A 25,666-nucleotide genomic window follows, 5' to 3' on the forward strand; every position below is an offset into this window, starting at 1 on the left:
TTACTTTAACTTAAGAGATGGACAGCTACCATTACTTGCAGGAGACTTAATATCATATTTTGGTGTATAAGACGCACCTGTGTATAAGACGCACGTAGATTTTAGAGGAAAACAAGGAAAAAAGTATTCTGAACAAAATGGTGTAATATTACATTCTTTAATAAAATACCAGTGTAGCAGAATATTTTTTACAACCATGTATACTTTTTAAAATCATATACACTTTTTACAAACTTCAAACTTGACACCTTCAAGACTTGTGGACTTCAATTCCCAGAATTCCTCCGCCAGTCATGCTAGCTCAGAAATGGGAACTGGGAAATGGGAAACAAGCCTTAAACTTGCTAGATTTGAAGACCCTTTCACTCTTAACCCCTAACTCAAACAAACAAACAAAACAAATGAGGACAATTCATTTTGTTAGTTGTTCCTTTAGTCACAGAAATGGCTAGTGATAGAATCATTTACAATTACAGTTCCCTGCTGAGGTTGCCTTAATATTATTATTATAACATGAGGTTTTCAAACACCCCTCTCTTGACTACTCCAATTTTCACAAATGAAGTGCATGGAAATATATGGTGATGATGAAGAACCTGAAATACTCCTTAAAAGGAGTGTTTCTAGCGCAAGGGTCTCCAACCTTGGCAACTTTTAAGAGTTGTGGAGTGTAACTCCCAGAGTTCCTCAGCCACCTTTGCTGGCTTAGGAACTTTGGGAGTTGAAGTCCACAAGTCTTAAAGTTGCCAAGGTTGGAGATCCCCGTTTTAGAGCACTAAAGATTCAGCTAAACTCTTTTTTTCCTTGAGAGATAAGGCTTTAAGAAGCTGCAAGATTTACCAGGAAGTTATAAACTGGGAACACATCTTATCCCCCCCCCCCCACTTTATCTATTCTTATCTATTTGCACCTATCTGTTCCCACGACGATCCACTGTTTTGGTTGGGCTGCTCGGGTGAGAAAACTGGTTGGCTTTGGATCGGAAGTGCTTGCACTTTTCTCTAAAGTTCTTCAAGAGGCGCCTTTGGGAGGGTGCAGCGGTTGGCGAAAGCACTCTGAGCAGGGGCACCAGCTGTGGAATTCCCGAGGTGAGGCAGTTTTGCTCAGAGCGCCTTCGCCAACCGCTGCACCCTCCCAAAGGCGCCCACGAAGGTGGGAGATTGGGGTGGGGGCTTATGGAGCCAAGCCCATCCCATCGGATGATCGAAGCCACCCTGCAGGCTCCTCCACCGGCTGGATGTGTTGAGGGGATGCCTGCCTGCTTCTTCAAAGCTGCTGCCATGTGCCCCACTCATCCCCAGGGCCAAGCTGCTGGCCTCCAGCTGAGGACTGCTGGGCAGCCCCGTGGGCAGCCACCGCCACCGCTGACCACCACGCAATGTTCAGTGTATAAGACGCACCCATTTTTGATGCACCTTTTTGAAGTAAAAAGGTACGTCTTATACACTGAAAAATACAGTATTTATTTATTTAGATTTTTATGATGCCCTCCTTAGACTCAGGGCGGCTTACAACATGTTAGCAATAGCACTTTTTAACAGAGTCAGCATGTTGCCCCCACAATCCAGGTCCTCATTTTACCCACCTCGGAAGGATGGAAGGCTGAGTCAACCTTGAGCCGGTGATGAGATTTGAACCGCTGACCTACAGTCAGCTTCAGTGGCCTGCAGTACAGCACTCTACCTGCTGCGCCGCCTCGGCTCAGACTTAACTAGAGTGTATCTGGTTTCCTAATAAGAGCTACTTTTGTAGATCAGATCTAGGTCAATTCTCTGTCCCTGCTCACCCAAACCAATTTAAATTCCAGTAATTTTATTAATCAAAACTGAGGGGGAATATCTTTCAAAAAATGCAACAATTTAAGAAATGAATCTTAGTATTCTAGATAGTAGCTATACATTTTTCACTACAGGGTTTCTTTATTCCTTTTAGTGATAAGAATAAAGACATGAGGCAATCAGAAAATATCATTACAAGAAAAATCTGAAATTTCTGTCCATGGGTTCTTTAAAATGCATGTTCTATGGTATTATATTTATACTATAAACATAGCATCTTTAGGGGGGGAAATGTAAATAATGGTTAATCTGGCACGATTCTAGAGCCTAGTCTATAAAAGTAGGATTTATTAAAAGGTGATTTAGCTTCAATATTTAGGAGGTTATTTTTACCCCTAGAAATGTACCCTTATCTAAAATGGTAACAATTTGGTCTGAGCAATATTTCCATAGTGTTCTAATAGGAATTGGAAAGGTTTATTTCTATTGACAAGAGAAAATACAAACTACATTATTTTGTCAAGGATTCTATTATGCCTAGCATGAGGATTAACGGAACATATTCAAAGCTACAAAGTATAATGTTTTCCTTAATGTGAAAATCCATTTTTCAAATGCAATGTTGTAACCTGAGACACTGGAGTTAAGACAACTCTTTTCATCCTCAAATGAAGATGAACAAACTAATATCTGTAACAGCAATTTTAGAAAATGAATGTTTCTTGTCAAGAAAAATGTGTATAGTGGGAAACGCTGATTCCTCAATAAATTTAAATCTGATGCTATACCAGATACTTTTGCCATAATTTTTAATAATTATTTCTTAACTAGCATGAAAAGATACAAAGTATTTATTCTAGTAGAAGAAAAGAGATAGTTGATTGTTTTTACTTAATGGCTTTTAGTAAACTTAATTTCAGTTGAATTTTCTACAATTAATTTTGTTACTAATTTTATTTATTTATTAAATTTATATGCCACCCATCTCCCAAATAATGTAACTCCTAATTCCTATTTTGTAGAACTGAAACAGTTTTAGGAAGTTATGATACAGAATACAACAGCCAAAGCAAAAGAGTAGAATGAAAACCTTAGGATGTAACATTGGATCAAAAAAATTAACATTGTTATTATAGATTAACCACCTTGATTTTAGTAATATTTGGTCATTAAAATTCTGTGATTCTTTGCAAGTTTTTTAATTATCATGTGGTGGTCTTTTCTCAATCTAAATTTTTTATGATCTAAATTGCTTACATTTTTAGTAGAGATAATACTGGATAGAGAGAATGGAATGAAGTTAAAAGAAAAGGGTAACTATACACCTAGAATACTTCAGAAGCGTAGGCACTACAGTGATCCCTCGAGTTTCGTGATCTCGATTATTGCGAAACGCTATATCGCGATTTTTCAACCCGGAAGTAAACAACACCATCTGCGCATGTGCGCCATTTTTTTTTCCTATGGCCACGCATGCGTAGATGGTGGAGTTTGCTTCCCCCTGGCCAGATCAGCTGCTGGGTGGCTTCCCTGGGTCTTCCCCCTCTTGCCGGGGTTTCCCCTTTGCGTGGGCGGCGGGGAAACCCCAGCGTTGCTTCCCAGCTGAGTGGCGCGAGCAACGGCGTGGGCGGGCGAAAGGCGGGCGCGCGGACATTGGCACACGAGCGGTGTGGCGGCCGGACAAACGGCGGCCGCTCCTGGCGGCAGCACGAGCAACACGAACGGCATGGCGGCCGAACAAACGCACGAGCAACGCAAGCGGCGTGGCGGCCGGACGAATGGCGGCCGCGCCTGGCGGCAGCACGATCAACACAAACGACATGGCGGCCGAACAAACGCATGAGCAACGCAAGCGGCGTGGCGGCCGGACAAATGGCGGCCGCGCCTGGCGGCAGCACGAGCAACACGAACAGCATGGCGGCCGAACAAACGCACGAGCAACGCAAGCGGCGTGGCGGCCGGACGAATGGCGGCCGCGCCTGGCGGCAGCACGATCAACACAAACGACATGGCGGCCGAACAAACGCATGAGCAACGCAAGCGGCGTGGCGGCCGGACAAATGGCGGCCGCGCCTGGCGGCAGCACGAGCAACACAAACGGCATGGCGGCCGAACAAACGCACGAGCAACGCAAGCGGCGTGGCGGCCGGATGAATGGCGGCCGCGCCTGCCGGCAGCACGAGCAACACGAACGGCGTGGCGGCCGAACAAACGCATGAGCAACGCAAGCGGCGTGGCGGCCGGACAAATGGCGGCCGCGCCTGGCGGCAGCACGAGCAACACAAACGGCATGGCGGCCGAACAAACGCACGAGCAACGCAAGCGGCGTGGCGGCCGGACGAATGGCGGCCGCGCCTGCCGGCAGCACGAGCAACACGAACGGCGTGGCGGCCGAACAAACGCACGAGCAACGCAAGCGGCGTGGCGGCCGGACAAACGGATTCTCCTCCGACCTGCCCTCACCTTAGCTTCCAGCTGATGCTTCGATCCTTGGAAGAGGCCAGAGCGCCTTTCTGCACCACACTCTGCGCTCGGGTTCCTTTCCAGAAGATGGAAGTTTCTCTCTTTCCATCCTTTCTAGCAATACAATACTCGATGGTTAAAATGGTTTTAACCATCGAGTATTGTATTGCTAGAAAGGATGGAAGGATGGAAGTTTCTCTCTTTCCATCCTTTCTAGCAATAAAATACTCGATGGTTAAAATGGTTTTAACCATCGAGTACTGTATTGTATTGCTAGAAAGGATGGAAAGAGAGAAACTTCCATCTTCCGGAAAGGAACCCGAGCGCAGAGTGTGGTGCAGAAAGGCGCTCTGGCCTCTTCCAAGGATCGAAGCATCAGCTGGAAGCTAAGGTGAGGGCAGGTCGGAGGAGAATCCGTTTGTCCGGCCGCCACGCCGCTTGCGTTGCTCGTGAGTTTGTTCGGCCGCCACGCCGTTCGTGTTGCTCGTGCTGCTGGCAGGCGCGGCCGCCATTCGTCCGGCCGCCACGCCGCTTGCGTTGCTCGTGCGTTTGTTCGGCCGCCATGCTGTTTGTGTTGTTCGTGCTGCCGCCAGGCGCGGCCGCCATTTGTCCGGCCGCCACGCCGCTTGCATTGCTCGTGCGTTTGTTCGGCCGCCACGCTGTTTGTGTTGTTCGTGCTGCCGCCAGGCGCGGCCGCCATTTGTCCGGCCGCCACGCCGCTCGTGCGCCCCTTGTCCGCGCGCCCGCCCTTCGCCCACCCATGCCGTTGCTCGCGCCACTCAGCTGGGAAGCGGCGTTGCTCGCGCCAGCAGCGGCGGCACAAGCGGCGCGGCGGCCGGACAAGCGGCGGGCAGGCGGGTCCTCAGCTGTTGGGCGGGGGTCTTCCCAAGTGCGGAAGTAAAAAACACCATCTGCACATGCGCGAGGGCACGCATGCGCAGATGGTGTTTTTACTTCCGCACCACTATATCGCGAAAAATCGAGTATCGCGAGGGGTCTTGGAACGTAACCCTCGCGATACTCGAGGGATCACTGTATATCCTTTTACCATCCTTCTAAAAAGACATGTTATATAATATAACTGCAAGATAAGGACCAATTATTTACAAGTGATTTTACGATTTTGGCATATACTCATTAGCTACTTTGCATCTTTTATACATTTAAATTTAAAAAAACTGAATAAAATCTAAACCTTTTAGCTTTCCTTGTCAAACAATATGTAACACAATCTTTGCAATCATTCCATTTAAAAGCATGAAATGGAAACCATGGAATCTGATCACAGGAAAAAATACTGTTATGAAAGTTACGTTTTAAAGGACATTGGTTTTTACATGAATTAAAGGAACTACAAAATCCAAATTAATGAACATTTTTCTTATATACATTTTTCTGATATACAGTGGTACCTCTACTTAAGAACTTTTCTAGATAAGGACCGGGTGTTCAAGATTTTTTTGCCTCTTCTTAAGAACCATTTTCTACTTAAGAACCTGAGCTTGGAAAAATTTCCCAGTAAATTTGAGAGCGGCACCAAGGCCCGGACAGTTTCCTGCCATTCCCCCTTTAATCCCAGCCATCTCGGGCTTTTCTGGGCTGACAGAAGAGCTTTTGGGTGGTGCTTAAGGAGGCTTTGGCAGTCCAGAGTGAACGAAGCATTTTCCTTTCTCTGGGCGCTTGGACAGGGAATAAACCTCTGCCAGTGCCCAGAGAAAAGAAATGCTTCCTTCACTCTGGGCAGCTGAGGAGTCACCACAGTGAAGGAAAGGCATGGGCTATAAAGCGAGCGAGCGAGCGAGAGGAGAGGGGAGCCCTTCAGCATGGGAAGTAAGAGGCAGCAGGTAGCAGCAGCAGCAGCAAGTGTTTGGGAGGCAGTGTATAGGAGGCAGCCTCATGCCGGGTGTATGGGAGGCGCGTGCTCCTCCTCGCCACCTCAGAGTTTCTCTTTTTTTTAAAAGATTTAAAGTTTTGGATTTTTTTTATTCCCCTCAGCTTCTTCCTTCGGCAGCGACTCTCCTCCTCTTCTTCCTCCTCCTCCGCCCACCCAAATTCCAAGCTTTTATTTCTTTCCAAATTATTTGCTTTTACATTGATTCCTATGGGAAAAAATTGCTTCTTCTTAAGAATGTTTCTACTTAAGAACCTGGTCACGGAATGAATTAAGTTCTTAAGTAGAGGTACCACTGTATTTCTTCAACAGGTTTCTAGAATAACATGCAAAATATTAAAATTGCACTTTACATATTAAAATCAGTGTAATAAAACAAGAATATTAACGCATCATAATAGAAAGAAATAGCATCACTGATGAAATTAAAAATATATAAGAATAGTATAGCAATTTAAATGGATTAAATAACTTTAAGCACTTTCAACTATTACTGAAACAATACTAATGCTAGATATAACTAATTAAATGGGAATATCCCACTTTATGCTCTTGCTGAGTAAATCTTTGACTCTGGGGTCAACTATAATTCCTCAATTATAATAGGAGCAAACTCTGTTGAAAATCTTAATATAGAGGCAGCCAAAAAGCTCAGCAGTCCTTTGAATACTGCACTGCTTATTTAAAGTTTAAAAGTTTATACAAAATTGATTCTGGAAATAAACTATGGGTTAATGTAGGCAATAAAATAAAAAATAGCATTAGTGCTTGCATCTAGTAAGAGCCTCAGAACTGCATTTTGGATTAGCTTCAATTTCTAGTTTAGCATTGCGTTGTAACAACACAACACAACACAACACAACTGAGTCTCTTATAATAAGGGTTTTCAACCTTGGCAACTTTAAAACTTGTGGACTTCAAATCCAAGAATTCCCAAGTCAGCTTTGCTGTAGTTATTTTAAATAACTAAATAGAGATGTACAGGCTTGACAACTCAATGTAAGTGGATCCACAGTCGTCTCAGATTGTAGTAAAAAAAATAGCTATAAAATGGTATCAAATCTACCTGAAGAGAAACATCTTCACTGGGTTATCACAGGGCTTTGCTCTGGGCCTAGTGCTGTTCAACAGTTTTCTAAATGATATGGATGAGATATTAGCATGCTGATCAAACTTGCAGTGAATGCCTAAAAGGGAGATATGACTAATATTTCTAAGAATATACACACACACATACAAAACCCCCTTCAATCGGGCTAGAATAATGTGTGAAAACAGAATGAAATTTCACATGGAGAAGTGGGACGCCATGCATTTAAGTTTTTTAAAAAAGAAACAGGACAGAATAGGGAAAATCTAATTCAAGGCCAGCAAATGTGAGACGGATTTGGGTGTACTAATGAATCACAAGCTCAACATGTCATAACAGCTGTAAAGTAGGTCAACACTATCTTGAGGTATATCAAAAGATGTATATAGTTCACATTGCAGGATGTACTATGCCTACATGCGCTACTCTGCCTTAGTCAGCTTTAACGTCAAATATTGCATTCAGTTCTACACACCAGTTTTTTTTAAAAATAAATAAAATAGAACAGGTCCAGAAAATAGCTACTAAAATCATGAAAGGACTCAAAATGAAGTCCTATGAGTGACAATTGAAATGTTTAAGTTGAAGAAGAGATTATTGAAAGATACAACTTTTTCAAAAGTACGAATGGAGGATATATTGCAGATTTAATCTCACTTGCTCAGGTGACTCTACTGGCAAGAAACAGAATTGCCTCAAACTGTGAGGTGGTTGGTTTATTTAACAAATTAAATAAAATAAATAAAAAACAATGTAAATATATATTAGACATTAGAAAATAAGAAGTAAGAGTTATCCATTGATGGAATAGATTATCATGTAGAATGGTTTATTCCCTTAACTATAGGTTACAGGATTGTGCATACTTCACCAGAAGAGCCCTTCACTCCTACACTTGAAACAGAATACCCTACGAGACTAGACTTTCAATCCTGGCCCTAGAAACCTTAGAACTAAGACACCTTAAACAAGATCTAAGTATTGCCCACAAGATCTTGCCAGTCGGCGACTATTTCAGCTTCAACTACAACAACACAAGAGCACACAACAGATTTAAACTTAATATTAACCACTCAAAACTTGACTGTAAAAAATATGACTTCAGTAACCAAGCTGTCGAAGTGTGGAACTCATTTCCAGACTCCATAGTGTCATCCCCAAACTCCCAACACTTTACCCTTAGATTATCCATGGTTGACCTATCCAGATTCCCAAGAGGTCAGTAAGGGGCGAGTACAAGTGCACTAGAGTGCCTTCTGTCACCTGTCCTATTGCTCTCCTATATCTCCTATACCTTTCTTCTATTCCTATATCTCTTTTTCTATTCTTTCATTGATACATTATATTCCTATATCTCTCTTCTCTTCTCTAGATATATTTTACTATGAGTATATCCTCTATAACCTTCATCATGTATTTTACTATGTGTATACCCACTAAAACCCTCATTGTGTATTGGACAAAATCAATCAATCAATAAAATAAAACAATTCCCCCATCACCTTGCATGTGCACAGGCCTCGCTGAAGCCTGGGACAGTGAAAAAACGGCCAAACCAGAAGTTTGGAAAAACTGACTTCCAGTTTGCCTATTGGGCAGTTTTTTGCAATCCGGGACTTCAGGGAAGCTTCCCTGAAGGCTCTGAAGTACAAAATGGCCTTCTCCAAGGCCAAAAATCAGCTGATTTGTGTGTGCATGCATGCAGAAGCTAACATAGGGTATTGCCTCACATGCCTTCCAATATGGCTCCATATGCCACCTGTGTGCCATGGTCCTATACCACACTGGACAAATGATTGTTCGATCACTTCTTGAAAACCTCTAGTGATGGAATACAGTTAAGGACCCAATGTTAGCTTGGGCAAAGAATGTAGGCCATAATATACAGCTGACTGATTGCGAGCAAACATGGATCATACATAGTAAAGTAACAAAGTCAGTACAGTAGTATATAAAAAGAATGTTATGAGATTGTTCCCGGCCAATTGAATGAGTGAATTGGATGAATGTGATGATTGCACAAGGGGTTTTAGATTTTTTTTTACTAAATTTGCATATGTTTTTAAATAATTAGATTTCTCATGTAATTGTTTGTATTTATAATGTTGTATGCCACACTGAGTCGCTTCGAGAAGGGTGGCATAGAAATCTAACTAACTAACTAACTAACTAACTTACTTCCCAGTGAAAGAAAAATGATGTGTCACCCAACTACAGAAGGACCGTTGAACTTACCTGAACGGTCTTCTCGCTGCACTGTGAGGAGAGTCCAATGTGGGGTTGTTCTTCAGCCTCATTGGCAGGGACTGAGTTAAAAATTAACATAATTATTATGTCCCGCCCCCCTCTACCTCCTCAGGTTCAGTCAAGAAAAATGAAGGAATAGTGTAAACAAACCAATTTTATTAACTAAGAAGTTAAACTGGTAACGAACTGAACCCCTGGGCCAAGAAGCCGGGAGGGTTTGGACTCTCCTCACAGTGCAGCGAGAAGACCGTTCAGGTAAGTTCAACGGTCCTTCTCCCCTGCACTGTTCGGAGAGTCCAATGTGGGATATACCCAAGCAAACCAACTAGGGCGGGATAGGCTGGACCAGGGGTGTCTGAACACAAACCCGTTGCAGCACTCTGCGACCGAATGCCGCTTCCGATGAAGCGAATGAGTCTATACGGTAGTGTCTGATGAAAGTCGTGGGGGCCGCCCAGGTTGCGGCCCGACAGATGTCATCGATTGACGCCTGTGTGTTCCAGGCGGCAGTGGTGGCTGCACTTCTGGTAGAGTGAGCCGTGATTGTCCTTGGCAAAGGTGTCCCACGTGTCCTGTATGCCTCCATAATGCAGGACCGGATCCATCGGCTGATAGTTTTAGAGGACACCTTGTTGCCCATGGATCCTGGGAAGAAGGAAACGAATAATGCTTCTGGTTTCCTGAAAGAGCTGGTCCGTCGAATGTACATCTTTAGAGCTCTACGGACGTCCACTTTGTGCCAGCGTAAGACTGACGGGTGTGAGCCGTGGGTACAGAAGTCCGGTAATATTATGTCCTGGGATCTATGAAATCTTGTGTTGACCTTCGGCAGAAAGCTGGGATCTAACCGAAGAGTAACCCGATCTGGGTGGAACACGCAAAGGTCCGGCCGGACTGACAATGCCGCGAGTTCCGACACCCTGCGAGCAGATGTGATGGCCATTAAGAACGCTACTTTGATTGATAGAAGGCGAAGCGTGATTTCTCTCAGTGGTTCAAAAGGAGGTCCTGTAAGGGCCTGTAAGACCAAAGTCAAATCCCAGGATGGGAAGTGATGGATAACTGGAGGAGAAAGATTCGAGGCTCCTCGGAGAAAGTCTTTAACCCATGGATGATGGGAAATCGGTCGAAGGGGGTCTGGTCTTAAGACCGTGGCGATAGCTGCCACCTGCCTGCGAAGGGTGTTTGGGGTCAGCCCTTCGTCCAGCCCCTTCTGTAGGAAGTCTAATAGATGTAAGATGGAGGCTGAGCGAGGGGGGATCTCTCGAGCTCTGCAGAATCTACAAAACGCTGCCCATGTCGCTTGGTAAATGCGAGTCGTTGACGGGCGTCGAGCCGATTGGATGGTATGGATGACCTTTTCCGACAGGGATTCCGCCCTCAAGCGGTCCCCCTCAATCTCCACACGGCAAGCCTCCACCACTGAGGCTCTGGGTGCACCAACGACCCCTGGGTGAGGGAGAGTCTGTGGTATGGGATCCTCCATGGCGGGGAGGTTGAGAGGTCCATCAAGTCCGTGAACCATGGTCGTCTGGGCCAAAAGGGGGCGACGAGAATCACCTCTGCCTGCTCCGAGAGTATCTTGGAGACTACCCTGGGTAGAAGGCAAGTCGGAGGGAAGGCGTAGAGTAGACCCCTTGGCCATGGGGAGAGGAGCGCATTGATACGGTCGGCTCCCGGGCACGGGAACCGGGAGTAGAATCGGACCACTTGGTTGTTGAGGTGGGTCACGAACAGGTCCACTACCGGTTCCCCATAACGGTGTATAATGTCCTGGAAAACCTCCGGGTTCAATGACCATTCCCCCGGGTCGATGGTTGTGCGGCTCAACCAATCCGCCTGAAGTTGTCTGATCCTGAGATGTGTTCTGCTTGGATCGAGACCAGGTGTGTTTCCGCCCAAGACATCAGGGAGTGAGCCTCCTCCATCAAACGGCCCGACCTCGTACCTCCCTGATGATTTATATGGGCCCTTGTTGCTACGTTGTCTGTCATGACGAGGACATGTTGTCCCTCTACCCGGTCTTTGAAGGAGTGGAGTGCCTTGAAGACTGCCCTTAGTTCTAGCAAGTTGATATTGGGGTCCCTCAGGTCGTCTGCTGTCCAGAGACCCTGGGCAACTCTGGAGCCGCAATGTGCTCCCCAGCCGGAGAGGCTCGCATCTGTAGTGATCGTCACTTCCCGATGGTGTAGGAAGGGAGAGCCTCTGGTCAGCGCTTGGGACGTCCACCAGGGCAGAGAGTGACGGACGGGTAACGTGAGACGTACCTGGTGTTTGGAGTGGCTCATGCGTGCTCTTTGGAAGGGGAGGAGGAGCCATTGAAGCGGGCGGGCATGCAGCCGCGCCCATGGGACGATGCTGATGCAGGAGATGAAGACTCCTAGCAGCTGGGATAGAAGGGCCAAGGGGACCCTGGTGCGGTGCTGAATAGAAGCTATCAGCGTCCTCACCCTCTGCTGCCTCTCTGATGACAGGTAAACGATTCCGGCTGCAGAGTCTATCAGAGTTCCCAAATGTAAGAGCTGTTTTGTTGGATTCAGGTGGCTTTTCACATAGTTGATCGTGAAACCACAGGTCTCTAGAGAACGTATTGTCCGTTGTAGATCTAGTCTGGCCTGTTGAGGGCTGCTGGACAAGATGATTACGTCGTCCAGATAGGCCATGAGACGAATGGATCTGGTTCTCAGGTCGGCTGTCAGTACATCCAGAAGCTTGGTGAAAGCTCTGGGGGCCGATGAAAGTCCGAAGGGCATTGCCCTGTACTGGAAATGATGGTCCTGTATACAAAAGCGGAGGAAACGTCGATGATGTGGATGAACTGGTACGTGCAGGTACGCCTCTTTGAGGTCGATGGAGGTCATCCAGTCGTGGTGTCGGATGGATGCCAGGATTGACTGTAAGGAATGCATCTTGAAACGTTGATAGCGAACGTAGATGTTCAGCTGCTTGAGGTTGAGAATCAGGCGGTAGCCGCCGGACGTCTTGGGGACCAAGAACACGATAGAGTAGAACCCCTGTCCTTGTTGATGTACTGGCACCGGTTCTATTGCCCCAATATCCAACAGGTGTTGTACTTCCCTGGCAATCAGGGAACATCTTGGTTGAGATAGCGACGGGCATTGTAGGAATCTGTCCGGAGGAGTCTGTAGGAAGTTGATGCGCAGACCATTCTTCACGGTATCTAGCACCCAAATGTCGGTGGAAATAGCCGCCCAAGAGCCTGAGAAGGACTGCAGGCGTCCACCGATGGGTACCTGGATGGGTAAGTCATTTTTGTTTTCGGTACCCTCCTCTGTTCCCTCCCCGAAAGGATCTGCGGGGCTGTTGGAACTGTCGGTTCCTGTCTCCATAACCTGTTCTGTCGGACCTGAAGGATGGCTGCGTGTAGGAGCTCTGTCCATATGGCCTGGTGTTTGAGGCCGCAGGCGCGGCCGTGTCCGCTCGAAAGGGCTGCCTTCTGTAGTATGGGGCCACCCGCCTGTCTTGCCTCCTCGCCGACCTTGGCAGCACCTTTTTCTTGTCTTTATCCTCGATCAAGACTTTATCTAGTGATTCTCCAAAAAGTGTGGTCCCTTGGTAGGGCGCGGTTGCAAGACGCCATTTCGATTTGGCGTCCGCTTGCCAAGAGCGGAGCCATATTAGGCGTCGAGTGGAAAGGTTGGTAGCCATCGCCCTGGATGAAAACCTAGAAGCAGCCAAGGTGGCATCGGCGGAGAACTCCGTGGAGGCTATCAATTTATTAATGTCTTGGCGAAGGCGAGCGTCCTCTGGGCCCAACCTGGGGAGGATGTCTCGAAGCCAAAGGATTGAGGCCCGGTTGAAGAAGGAGGCTGCCATAGCAGCTCTCAAGGACCAGGCACATAGCTGGTGCATTCTCCGGATCAGGTTCTCGGCCTTCCTATCATCGGGCCGCAAACCATCCGCCATCTCCGATGGAACCAGGGCATTGGAAATTAGTGAGGTAACCGGGGTATCCACAGCCGGGTATTGGAGCAAATCCTCTATTTCTGGATCGAAGGAGTAAAGCTTCTTGTCCAGAGCTGAGGGACCCAGAGCTGCTGCTGGTTGCTGCCAGGGCCTCTTTATGTTTTCTGCAAATATGGGCACTGCAGGGATAGTTTCTGAGTCCCTTTGAGGCTCATTAATGAGTCTGGAAGCGGGTAATGTGCCCACATCCTGGTCAGCCGTCTTTTGGGCACTGGTCAAAGTTAGTGTGGTTCTGGCCTTGTTTAGGAGAACCCTGAAAAGGGGTGCCTTGAATAAGCCTGCTAATACAGGCTGTTCTGGTAAGGTGGCTTCATCCCCCGACAGCTCATTCTCTGGGTCTGAAAAGGCCTCTCTGAACTCTTGCTCCTCCTGAAAAGAGTCATGCAGGGAAGGTGCAGGTGCAGGAGCTGACCAGATATCCTGCCTGCTGGGGCAAGGTGGCAGTGGGGATTGATGTTGTTGTTGGGCCCCAGTTGCTATGCCCTGTGCATAAGCTGAAGCAATCATGTCTTGTACCGAGGGAGACATGGCTTGCCAGTTATCTGTAGAGCCCCTGAGCCCTGCTGCTGTGGGCGTGAATGTGGCTGTAGCTGCTGGAGGTTGAGAGGCAGGCCTGCTCCATTCTGATCTCTGAAATCCCTCAGATGGTGGGGGGGCACTTAATGGGTGGTCTGGTGAAAGACCCCCAGCGCTTTGAAAGGGAGGCCCCTCGAAGGTGGCCGATGACAGGGGAGGAGGACCCAGCGGGCTTTGATAAACGGGTGGAATAACCATGGCTGAGGGGCTAGGCCCCTGTCTCGGTTTTGTTTTGTCCAGCTGGGCCTCGAGGGCCTTTATTTTCTTCTCAGCCTCCTTTAGTGCATTGGAGGACTGAGAGCTTTTCCCCTTAGATTTTGAGCTGGGCCCCTTGTCCTTACTTTTATTCTTGGAGGAGGAGGGCACAGGAGCGCTGGGACTGGATTGAGACATGTTTGTAACAACACCAAGCCAAAAACACGAGGTTACTGCTTAAAAGCAAGTAAAATGGTGGTCTAGGGAAGCTGGTGTCCCCTAAATAACATGTCATCTGTTTTTCCTGCTCGTGATTGGCTGGATACTAGGTAGAAGCCCATAATAGCTTCGTTGTCCTGGCAACGCCCTGAAGCAAGATGGCGGCCCTGGGATAGGCTGAAAAGAGCCTAGTCACTCTGACCCCTTAGCAAACAAGATGGCGGCCGTGACGTCAGGCGGGAAAAGCTCTGCTTTTGAAACGGCCGGAGGGGGACTCAGAGGCTTTGGCCCTGCGCCAAAATGGCGGGCGCAACTTCGGGCAGCTCGGCGATCACCTTCTGCAACCCCCCCCCTTCAATTCCTTCGATCGCTGCTCCTCTGAGCGATCGGGAACAAGTTGGCTGCAAAGGGCCTCCGAACAGCTGATCTTTTTTTCTTTTTCCATTGCCGATCAGCAGGAACGCTGTCTGGGAGCTGCTGGGATCGCCTTACAGCTGATTTCCCCCCATGGGGAAATTCTGTGTACTGATTGCTCCTCTGATCGGTAAGAACCGATACTCGGAGACTCGTTGCGCTGGAAGAGTGGGGGGGGGGGTCTGATCGCGGGCGTCAGGGACCCCAATCCAGCGATCCCTTTCAGCAAGGCAATACTCCGGAGAGCAGTGGCCTCTCAGGGATTGAAGAGACGGAGAACAATACCCCGGAGGGCAGTGGTTCTCGAGATCCAGGTCTTCCTCCTATAGAGAAAGGGGGGGGGGGAAAGGAGAAAAAATTATTGTTAGTAAACATCCTATAAATCTCACATACTGTGAGAAGAAATCTCATAGTCCCTACACTATGACTGAGTTTTTAAGACTGAACCTGAGGAGGTAGAGGGGGGCGGGACATAATAATTATGTTAATTTTTAACTCAGTCCCTGCCAATGAGGCTGAAGAACAACCTCACATTGGACTCTCCGAACAGTGCAGGGGAGAATATCTGATCAGTGATAAGTAAAACTTTGGACGAAGCTAGGGAAGCATATAAGAAACAAGCCATTAAAAAATACCATGCCTAGGAACTTTAAAGTGGAAATAACTTATGTCTAATTTATTTATTATTATTTATTTATTGGATTTATATGTTGCCCCTCTCCAAGGACTCGGGGCAGCTCACATGCCAGAAACAATATAACAAATACATCTAAAAATCCAATTAATACGGACAGATAGACTTTAAAAAGCTCTAATATGATTTAAAAACATTCATCACCATTCACTCAACAAAACATAGTAATACAGTCGTTGGTCAGAGGACTTGGATCTAATGGCCCCAAGCCTGGAAGCATAAATAGATCTTTAAGCTTTTACGGAAAGCGAGGACGGTGGAGGCAGTGCAAATCTCCAGGGAGAGCTGATTCCAGAGGGCTGGGGCCCCCACAGAGAAGACTCTTCCCCAAAGTCCCGCCAAACGACATTGTCTGGTTGATGGGACCTGGAGAAGGCCAACTCTGTGGGACCTGACCGGATGCTGGGATTCATGCAGCAGAAGGTGGTCTAATTCTAGACAACTGTCCAAAAAATTGGGATTAAAATATGTTAGATCTTTCCCCATAAAAAGCATTATTAGCCTAATGTCTATAGAACTTGTGCCAAAAACATTCAGATGCATACACTCTGTATTTCACTGCAGCCTACTGAAAGCAGAGATCACATCTTCCCTACACCCTTTGTCAAAACTACCTCTTGATCCCATTATGACTGAGGGAGAGCAACACTTTGAAGTCGGAGACTTTTGGAGTCCTGTACACATCCGCAAAAACCAGTACTTGGCAAGACTTGGGAAGACTTTCCTTCCTCGGAGACTATATGGATTGATTCCCAACACATTAAGGCTTATGGATTGCATTAAAAATTCCATGAGCATTACATAAGATAAGCCTCATTGAACTGTCTGCTAATTTGAGAACTTTTGTGTCTCTCTTACTCCTCATATTTTTCCTCTGCGGGGAATGAATGAATGAATTTATTGATCGATCGATCGATCGATTGGATATGTATGCCATCCCTCTCCGAGGACTCAGGACAGCTCACAACATAGCAAACAATATACAATGAACAAATCTAAAATACCCCAATTAATTTCACTAGAAAAAACTTTAAAATTCTACTAACATTTAAAATCATTCATGATTGATGTCTCTATCAGTGATAGAGATTGATGTCTTTACCAAAAGAAGCAGAATATCAGATTTGCCAGGTGCATCTTGGCACCTCACAGGCATCCTGCCCTCAAAGGCTAGAAAGAGGAAGGTATGATAAATGGGCAATAAAGCTGTATATGTGATGGGACATAGAGAAGGTAGAATGGTGGGTGATGAAAGCCAGAGAAGCTTGACAGCAGTTTGCACTGGAATCCAAGGCCAGGCACCCTGAGAAAGAATGCCTATTATTCCAAAATATTGCAGTGTTCTCAAAATATCTTAGCAACTTCTGATGGATTGGTCTCAGGGAGGGGGAAGATTGGGATGATGGGGAACCTTTCTGTTTCTTTTACGTATATGAAATCCAAAGCTAGAGTGATCTTACTGGGGCCAACATTTCTTCAATAAAAGAACCTTTTGCCTCAACTCAATGGAGTCAAGGGTCTTTCTTTCCTAAAGGATCAGATTGGGGCAGATCTGACCACAGAGTGTATTTGCTAGAGGCCCCCCCAATCAAACAATGTATTTTATGAAGATGTAAGGAAGTGTATCTTTTCTGAGAATGTTTCTTGCCCTAATGTTGTTCCAGAAACTTTGGCAAATTAGGTATTTCCCCAGATCTTGGCAAAGTACCAGGTAAGTTCCTGGCCCCTATGAATTACCTTTTATTTTACCTTTAAGCTATGCCTATGATTTAATTTTTACTGTTCTTGCTTTAGCCACCTTCCATCTTTCTGAAGATAGTTGATATAAAACAAAGAAACTCACAGAGTAATGGTACAAAATACTAGGCAAAAGAGAATACAAGGCATTTACTTTGGTTTATCGTCATTATTATTCTATTTCTTCATTGTATTTATATAAAATCTTGAGCAAATTTTAAAGCAGTGGTGAGAGAGATAATACAAAATTAAACAGATAGCCTCCTTCCCCCAATACTACGTATGACAACTTGAGTAAGGGCTGAATGGGGGAAGGGGTGTCAAACAAAATGATTTAATATTTGTTGAATGCTTTGAAAGTATCATTTATATTTCTCATGAATCTCATATCACTATGCATTTTTATGGATCTTTAATAATAAAAGATATGATGATTATTTCCTAACTACAGCGTCTTTTCATGGCATATTATTCAACAAAATGCTCTTCAATTGATATTGATTTCTTTAAATGTGATTGAACCAAGAAAAACAATTTCATGACTTATATTTTGAAAATGCTAAACTTGCTACTTTGTTTTACAATTATAGTTGTCCTCAAATATCCTATTTTATGAGAAACTTGTAACAGTATAAAATTATAGAGCAAAGAAAAGGCAAGCATGCATTTTAATAGTTTGCACAAGACTCTATGAGAAGTCTTTTATTATATCATGTGCAAACATTTCCTATTATGCACTCTGCTTGGTTTCTGTTTTTTTGTTTCACATAAAGATCTTATGCTTGTCAGAAGATATGTTTTCACCTACATTATAGAAAACAACACATATCTTGTAACAGTAATCACAGTAAAAATAAAATTAACTTAGAGAAAACCTGAGAGTGGTCCCTTGGACAGAAGCCCTAAAAGGCAAAGGAGTTTGGGAGATTTTAAAAACCATGATTATTGTAGCTCAGTACCTTCCCAATGAAAAATAAATACACGAAATCCAAAAAGAAACCAGCATGATTACACAAAGACCTCACAGACAAACTGAATGGGGAAAAAAAGACAAATACAAAAAATGGAAAGAAGGACACATAACCAAAGCCAAATACCAACAGACAGACAGAATCTGCAAACAAAAAATCAGGACAGCAAAGGCCCAGTATGAACTAAGCCTACCAATAAAAGTCAAAGACAATAAAAAACGTTTCTTCCAACGCATAAACAGTAAAAACAAAAAACCCAAAGAAACAGTTGGTCCACTAAAAGAAGATGGTAAAGAACTAACAGACAATACGGACAAAGCAGAACTACTCAATACATTCTTTGCATCTGTCCTCACTCAAAAAGAAGCTGTCAACCAACAAACCAACAATACAGCTGGGGATATAGAACTGGAACTCAAATCCACATCAGCAAAAAGACAGCAAGAGACCACCTGTCATAACTCAACATGTAAAAATCTCCAGGACCAGGCTACACCCCAGAGTCCTAAAGGAACTAGCAGAGGTCATCGCTGAACCACTTTATCACATCTTCAAAAGATCATGGCTCACAGGAGAACTACCAGACAATTGGAAATGAGCCAACATGGTCCCCATCTATAAAAAAGGCAAAAAACAAGACCCAGGAATCTACAGACAGATCAGCCTTACGTCAATACCCAGGAAAATACTAGAAAAAATAATCAAGAAATGGATCTGCCATCACCTAGAGACAAATAATGTATTAACCAACAGTCAACACATTTGTCAAGAACAAATCATGCCAAACCAAACTCATTTCATTCTTCAACACTGTGACCAACTCAACACAGAGCAACACAGTGGACTTAGTATATCTGGATTTCAGCAAAGCTTTTGACAAAGTTGACCACAATCTATTACTTTGCAAACTAGAGAAAACTGGGATAGAGAGCAACATTACAAGGTGGATTGGCAACTGGCCTACCAACTGCACCCAGCGAGTAGTCCTAAATGGGTCCATGTCCACATGGAAAGAAGTCAATAGCAGGGTACCACAAGGATCAGTCCTAGGCCCAGTACTTTTCAACATATTGATTAATGACTTAGATGAAAGAGTAGAAGGGGAATTAATTAAATTTGCAGATGACACCAAGCTGGTGGGAGTGGCCAACACCCCAGAGGATAGGCTCAGGATACACAAGGACCTGGACAGACTAGTGCAATGCGCCCAAACAAACAAAATGAAGTTCAGTGCAGAGAAAAGTAGGATCCTACACCTAGGTAAGAAAAACCCAAAACACACATACAAACTGGGCGAAAACACTCTCAACAGCGGTGAATGTGAGAGAGATCTTGGAGTCTTAGTGGACAACAAATTAAACATGAGCCAACAATGTACAGCGGCTAAAAAAGCCAAGACAACCTTAAGCTGCATAAACAGAGGAATACACTCCAAGACAAGGGAGGTGCTATAAGGCCCTAGTTAGACCACACCTAGAGTATTGAATTCAGTTTTGGTCACACTACAAAAGAGACATTGATACTCTAGAAAAAGTGCAGAAGAGAGCAACCAGAATGATAAAGAGATTAGAAACTAAAACATATGAGGAAAGGTTGCAGGAATTGGGCATGGATAGTCTAGCAAAGAAGAGGTCCAGGGGCAACATGATAGCAGTCTACAAATACTCGAGAGGCTGCCACAGGGAGGAGGGGAACACATTATTTTCCAAAGCACCAGAGAGCCAGACAAAGAGGAATGGTTGGAAGCTGTCCAAGGAGAGATTCAACCTGGAAATAAGGAGGAACTTTCTGACTGTGAGAGCGATCAACCAGTGGAATGGCTTGCCCGCAGAGGTGGTGAACCCTCCAACACTAGTGACCTTCAAGTAAAGACTGGATTGCTATTGGACTAGCGTGATGTAGGGTCTCCTGCACCAGCAGGGATTTGGACTAGATGACCTTCCAACTCAAATAAATGAATGAATTAATAAATGAATAACAAACAAACAAATAAAAAATAAATGACCTGTTTAAACTAGTGTCCTTTATATTAACTGATAGGGATATTCTATGGAAGAGATATAACTAACAGAGCTAAATACAGTATATTTTAAATTTTCCTTTTCAAAGAGTAGTTGTAAAGAAATTAACTGCTATATTAATGGCTCTTGGAAAACATGTAGATTTCATCATCCTTTCTATTACAAGTAGTAACAATTGAATGTTTTTCATTTTAAGAGAATTTGATGGCAAAAATCTGTTTTGTTTACCTGCTACATTAACATGAGAAGAAACATCTTTAATCCAGAAAGAGAGGAAAGAAGAGAGGGGCAAATGCTCTTTATTGAAAGTTTTCTGTTATGCACCTTCTAACTTGAAAAGAATCATAGCTTATGCCCTCTCTAGAGTCTAGTTATCCGTGTGAAATTGCACTTACCTGCCTGGTTTGTGGTTACATTGACTGAAACAAAGTGCCGTGTTGCTGGATTCTGGCCGGACACACCATTCACTGCCTCAATTTCAAAGGTATAATTTGTGTGAGAAAGCAGGTCTACCATCATCACAGAAGTGTTTTTCAGGTTGTTTTGATGTGGAAGGTACCTGACATGACTGCCACATGCCTCACAGAGCCCAGAGTGCCAGTTGCACTTCTTGCATGCAATATAATAAGACACATCTTTCCTTCCACCAGAATCAGCAGGAGGAATCCATTCCAGAAAGACACTAGTTTCGTTAACATTTGAGATGGCACTCCGAGGTGCAGAGGGGGGTCCTGGTATGTAAAGTGAGAAAAATAAAGTAAGAATCAGATTCAAATCCCAAGTTCCTAACTAATATTTTCAAATACTGTATAAAAGAATTACAAACCAAATCTTCTATTAGGACTGGAGCTATTAGCCATTGGATTCTAATCTGTGAAAGCATTAGAATCCATAACGTTCGCATCTTTTCTTAGAGATCAAGAAAAATTTCCAAGCAAGATAATGGGAAATCCAAAAACCTCCCAGCAGTCTAGCAATTCTTTTAGAACATGGTATTTTAAAGTATCTTTTAAACTTAACAAACCAAGAAAATCTCTTAACAATGAAGATATAAATTCAAAACTTCCTCCCCCACACAAAAACAACCCTGTCCTTTGTTCTCCTAAATACCTTCCTTGTTAAGAAGACTTCTGTTTTTCTACTTATTCTCAGTATGTTAGAACTATTATTAAGTGTATCAGAATTGTTTTTGAATTGTTAGAACTCTACAATTAATTTTCTGTTTAAATTACACTGCAGTTTCTCTGAATGTTTATAAATTCTAATTTACAAACACTCCTTGAGAGAAATTCTCTCATAAGGTATTCAATTGGGACAGAACTAAAGCAAGGTAAGGCAAAACATCTAAAGATGATTTTTTAAAAAGTTAGAAAATTCATATGCATTCTCAGCGACCTAATATCTTAAATAAATGTTAGAATTCAGCATAGCAGAGAAAAAATTCTATCATGGTTCCCTTCTCATTAATTCCTTTTCATCATATTTTCTAACATGCACTTTAGAAAGCAGTAAGAAAAGTAAGTCTACTCAACAATTCCAGATGACTAATGTATTGTATATTGTCACCAAGGAGTAGTATTGATTTTTAAATTATTTTTATATTGAGTTTTTATCTTGTGCTTACCAGAGTCACTGAGAGTGAATTGGCAACAATATAATTTTTTTACCAACAAACAGTATCAACAAATCCTTTTGAACATAATTGTTGTTCATTATATTTGGAATACTTATGATCTTGCTGTGATCATATTATGTTTGTCCTGGCTCAGTAATGACTACTAATAAATTTACATGAAATATTTATGCATATACAGTGGTACCTCTACCTAAGAACACCTCTACTTAAGAACTTTTCTAGATAAGAACCAGGTGTCCAAGATTTTTTTGCCTCTTCTTAAGAATCATTTTCTACTTAAGAACCTGAGCCTGGAAAAATTTCCCAGGAAATTTGAGAGTGGCACGAAGCCCCAGCCAGTTTCCTACCATTCCCCCTTTAATCCCGGCCATATTGGGCTTTTCTGGGCTGCCAGAGGAGCCTTTTGTTGACGCTCCCCCTTTCGCCCACCTGGGTTTCTCTCTCTGGCACAGTTTATGGAAGACAGGCTCGCGCCGGGTATATGGGAGGTGTGTGCTCCTCCTCGCTGCTTCAGAGTCCCTCTTTTTTTTTAAGCCTTAAAGTTTTGGATTTTTTTTATTCACCTCCCCTCCCCTTCTTCCTTCAGCTCCTCTTCCTCTTCTTCTTCTTCCTCCTCCTCCCACCCAAATTCCGAGCTTTTATTTCTTTCCTAATGGGTTTGCACACATTATTTGCTTTTACATTGATTCCTATGGGAAAAATTGCTTCTACTTACAAACCTTTCTACTTAAGAACCTGGTCATGGAACGAATTAAGTTTTTAAGTAGAGGTACCACTGTACTCATAAAATAGTAGTGTCTTGTGAGGATACATTGGAATAAATTAAACATGGGACCAGATTTACATGTTTCCTAACGATCAATTTATCAAATTTACCTAGAATCAAATGGATGCCTGTAATTCTAAGCTGTAGCTAAAATAACAAGACATAAAGGAAGTAAAAGAATGCATGTTCACAACAGAAGTTAACAAATGCTAAGAAGATTGTTAGCATTAAGCACTCGGATCCAGGTTTCCTTTGATAATAGTGATGTTAAAATAATTTGTTATAATTCAACATTCTAAAAGGTTCTTTATTTATATTTATATTGAAGATGCAGGATCAATCATTTATCCATCATTTATTAAATATTTTAACATTGTTTTGTTCCTGGGCTTTCAAATTGAAGCAAACGGCAAACCCACTATTTTCAGCTTTAAATCACCCATTTTATTTGGAAAAATATAAGCAGAAAACAGTTTCAGGGAGGATTTTTCTCTGCTGCTAAGAGATCAGATTAGCTTCCAGGAAAGGTGTCAACTTCAGCCTAATTACATTCCAGAGATAAGACAGGATATGAAGCATAGAGGGTAAAATTCAGCTCACCATTTCTAACAGTCATCCAGAGTCTGGCAAACAGTTTTAGCAATGCAGAAAATCGGGTTTTTAGGGGGGCATTTTCAAACACCTCAACTCTAACACAGTGTCCATGAAGCAATACTGAAACCCCACCCAGAATCCTTTGCTTTTATACTTGCTGGAAGTGTCATCAAAACCCCTAGAGGTAAAGCTATTTCCTTTTACCATACAAGTGCTGTTGTCTGCTCTGTAACCTCCTGAATCGAACATCTAAGAGTGGCTCCTCCACTCTAATGTCTCCTTAATCCTCTGATTGGGACCAAGGTTAGTCCCATGTAGAGTGTGTTACAATAGTCTAACCGTGAGGTAACAAGGGCATGATTGACTATGAGGAGAGCCTTGCAATCCAAATAGGGTAGCAATTAGTGTACCAGGTGAAAGTGTACAAAGGTCCCCCTGGCTATAGCTGTTTACCAAGAAATGAAAAGAAACCAAACCAAGAAAGTCAAAGATTTCAGGAAAGAATGTCACCCAAAATTTCAAAGATCTTTTAGAAAAAGTAAGAAACAATATTACAACAATATTTGTAAAGATGTCAGATTTAGAATGGGAAAAACAGAAAGTCTTAACTCAGAAGGAGATTTCAACCATAAACTGGTATACTAAAATCATTGATTCTAAAAAGATCAAAGAAGCAAATACTGCATTGAAATCCAGTATAGTGTTGATATTAATATCCTTAACACTAATTATTTATTTATAGGAACCTGTAATATTAAGATGAAGTTAGACCAATATTTTAGTCATTATTAAGTCAATAGACTACAGAAATAAATGGAATAACTACAGAAATATGTCAAATAATAGGAGAATATATAGCAGTTCTAAGCAAACTATGCCTGCAAAATTGAGCAGTTAGGGTTCAACTTGAAAAAGGTTTATCAAAGGTTTATCAAAGAAAGGAGACTTAACAGAATATATAAATTATTGTGTAATATCGTTAATTATAGATGCTAGCAAAATAGGTTTTAAGATCATCCAAGGCAGACTAGAACCATGCAGGGAGAGGAAATGTTAGATTGAGTTGGTTTTAGTGTGGCCATGGAATACAGACATTATTGCTGATGTATGAAAACTAAAAAACAAGATATCAGTAATCAGTAATTGCTTTGTTGATTATAGATCTTTCTGATCTGTCAAACTATCAAGCTGTGGAGCATCCTAAGGAAAATGACAATTCCAGTAAATTTCTTTGTCCTTAGGAGATATCTATAAACAAATCAAGAAATCACAGTCTGGGCAAAATATGGTGAAACAGACTAGTTCTAAGCTAGCAAAGCAGTAAGACTAGTTTATGCACTTTTTACTATTTTTGGAATATGAATTTGGGTGTGGGTGGGTTAGGGGGATTGAAAGATGGTTTTAAAATTGGAGGAGAATTGTGGGCTCTATGGTGGATAGTTTTTTAAGACTGATGGATGAGCATTCTCTTACATTGGTTATCAAGTAGCCATTTTAATTCTGTTGATTTCAATTGAGAATGATATAGGTGCCTGTCTGTTTTAGAATTAACTCTACATAATGACACTAGTATTGTAACTTTAGATATACATTTAACATTTCCGTATTTTTATTTACATTTAATTAATCTGGTGATTTGCTATATTGGGTCTGCATTATTTTCTATGATTGTAACAAACTTCATAGCTGCTAGTACAGTATGTGATATTAGGAAAATAGAAATTCCTAAGTGTACAGCAATCGCCAACCAAAGAAAGTATCCAGATTTCTCACTACATATTAAAGTAATACTAACCAAAAGAGTGTGTATGACATAGTTTTATTAGCTGTAGATTTGTAATGCTCTTCTGTAATGTTCCTTAATTAGAAGTGATGAGAGAATTACTTTTTTAGAGAAAAGACATGGTGCAATTCAAATAACATAATTCCAACACGAGCTCTGAAAAGGTGAAGGAAGGAGGGCTTTTCTGCTACTGCCCCTATTTTCTGAAACATTTTGTCCCCAGTAGTGAGGAAAGTCCTCAGTATCTTGGCCTTTCATAAGGCATCAAAAGTGCTGTGCACCTTTGCCTGGAGAACACGGGAGCCCACATAGCCCTGGGGCTGGTTGGCACTATGAAAACTCCCCCCCCCCCCCCAATACCTGTATTAACCATTCTTAGCCTCCCCATCATGGATCCCTCTTGTGGCAATGTTATAGTTTTGTTTTACATTTAATTTTTTTTCATTTTAAATTATTTGATTTTTAATGTTTTATTATATTGATTAAATTATACACTACCAAGAGTACCTCTGAAGGATCCGGGCATTTAAGAAATTTCATTTAAATAAATAAACAATATAAATCAGGGACATAGAAAGAGGTTCAATTCTCTACTGCTCTTCCT

General features: G+C 43.0%; 1 protein-coding gene across 1 annotated transcript in view; it reads right to left on the reverse strand.

The window, feature by feature from the left end:
* Window positions 1-25,666, reverse strand: part of EPHA5 (EPH receptor A5) — a 123,426-nt gene that overhangs the window by 44,292 nt on the left and 53,468 nt on the right. Inside the window, exon 4 of the mRNA XM_070729368.1 lies at window positions 20,679-21,014. Within this exon, the coding sequence (XP_070585469.1) occupies window positions 20,679-21,014 (336 nt within the window). The remainder of the gene's footprint in view (window positions 1-20,678; window positions 21,015-25,666) is intronic.

This window comes from Erythrolamprus reginae, chromosome Z, assembly GCF_031021105.1.
Source record: "Erythrolamprus reginae isolate rEryReg1 chromosome Z, rEryReg1.hap1, whole genome shotgun sequence".
NCBI lineage: Eukaryota > Metazoa > Chordata > Lepidosauria > Squamata > Dipsadidae > Erythrolamprus > Erythrolamprus reginae.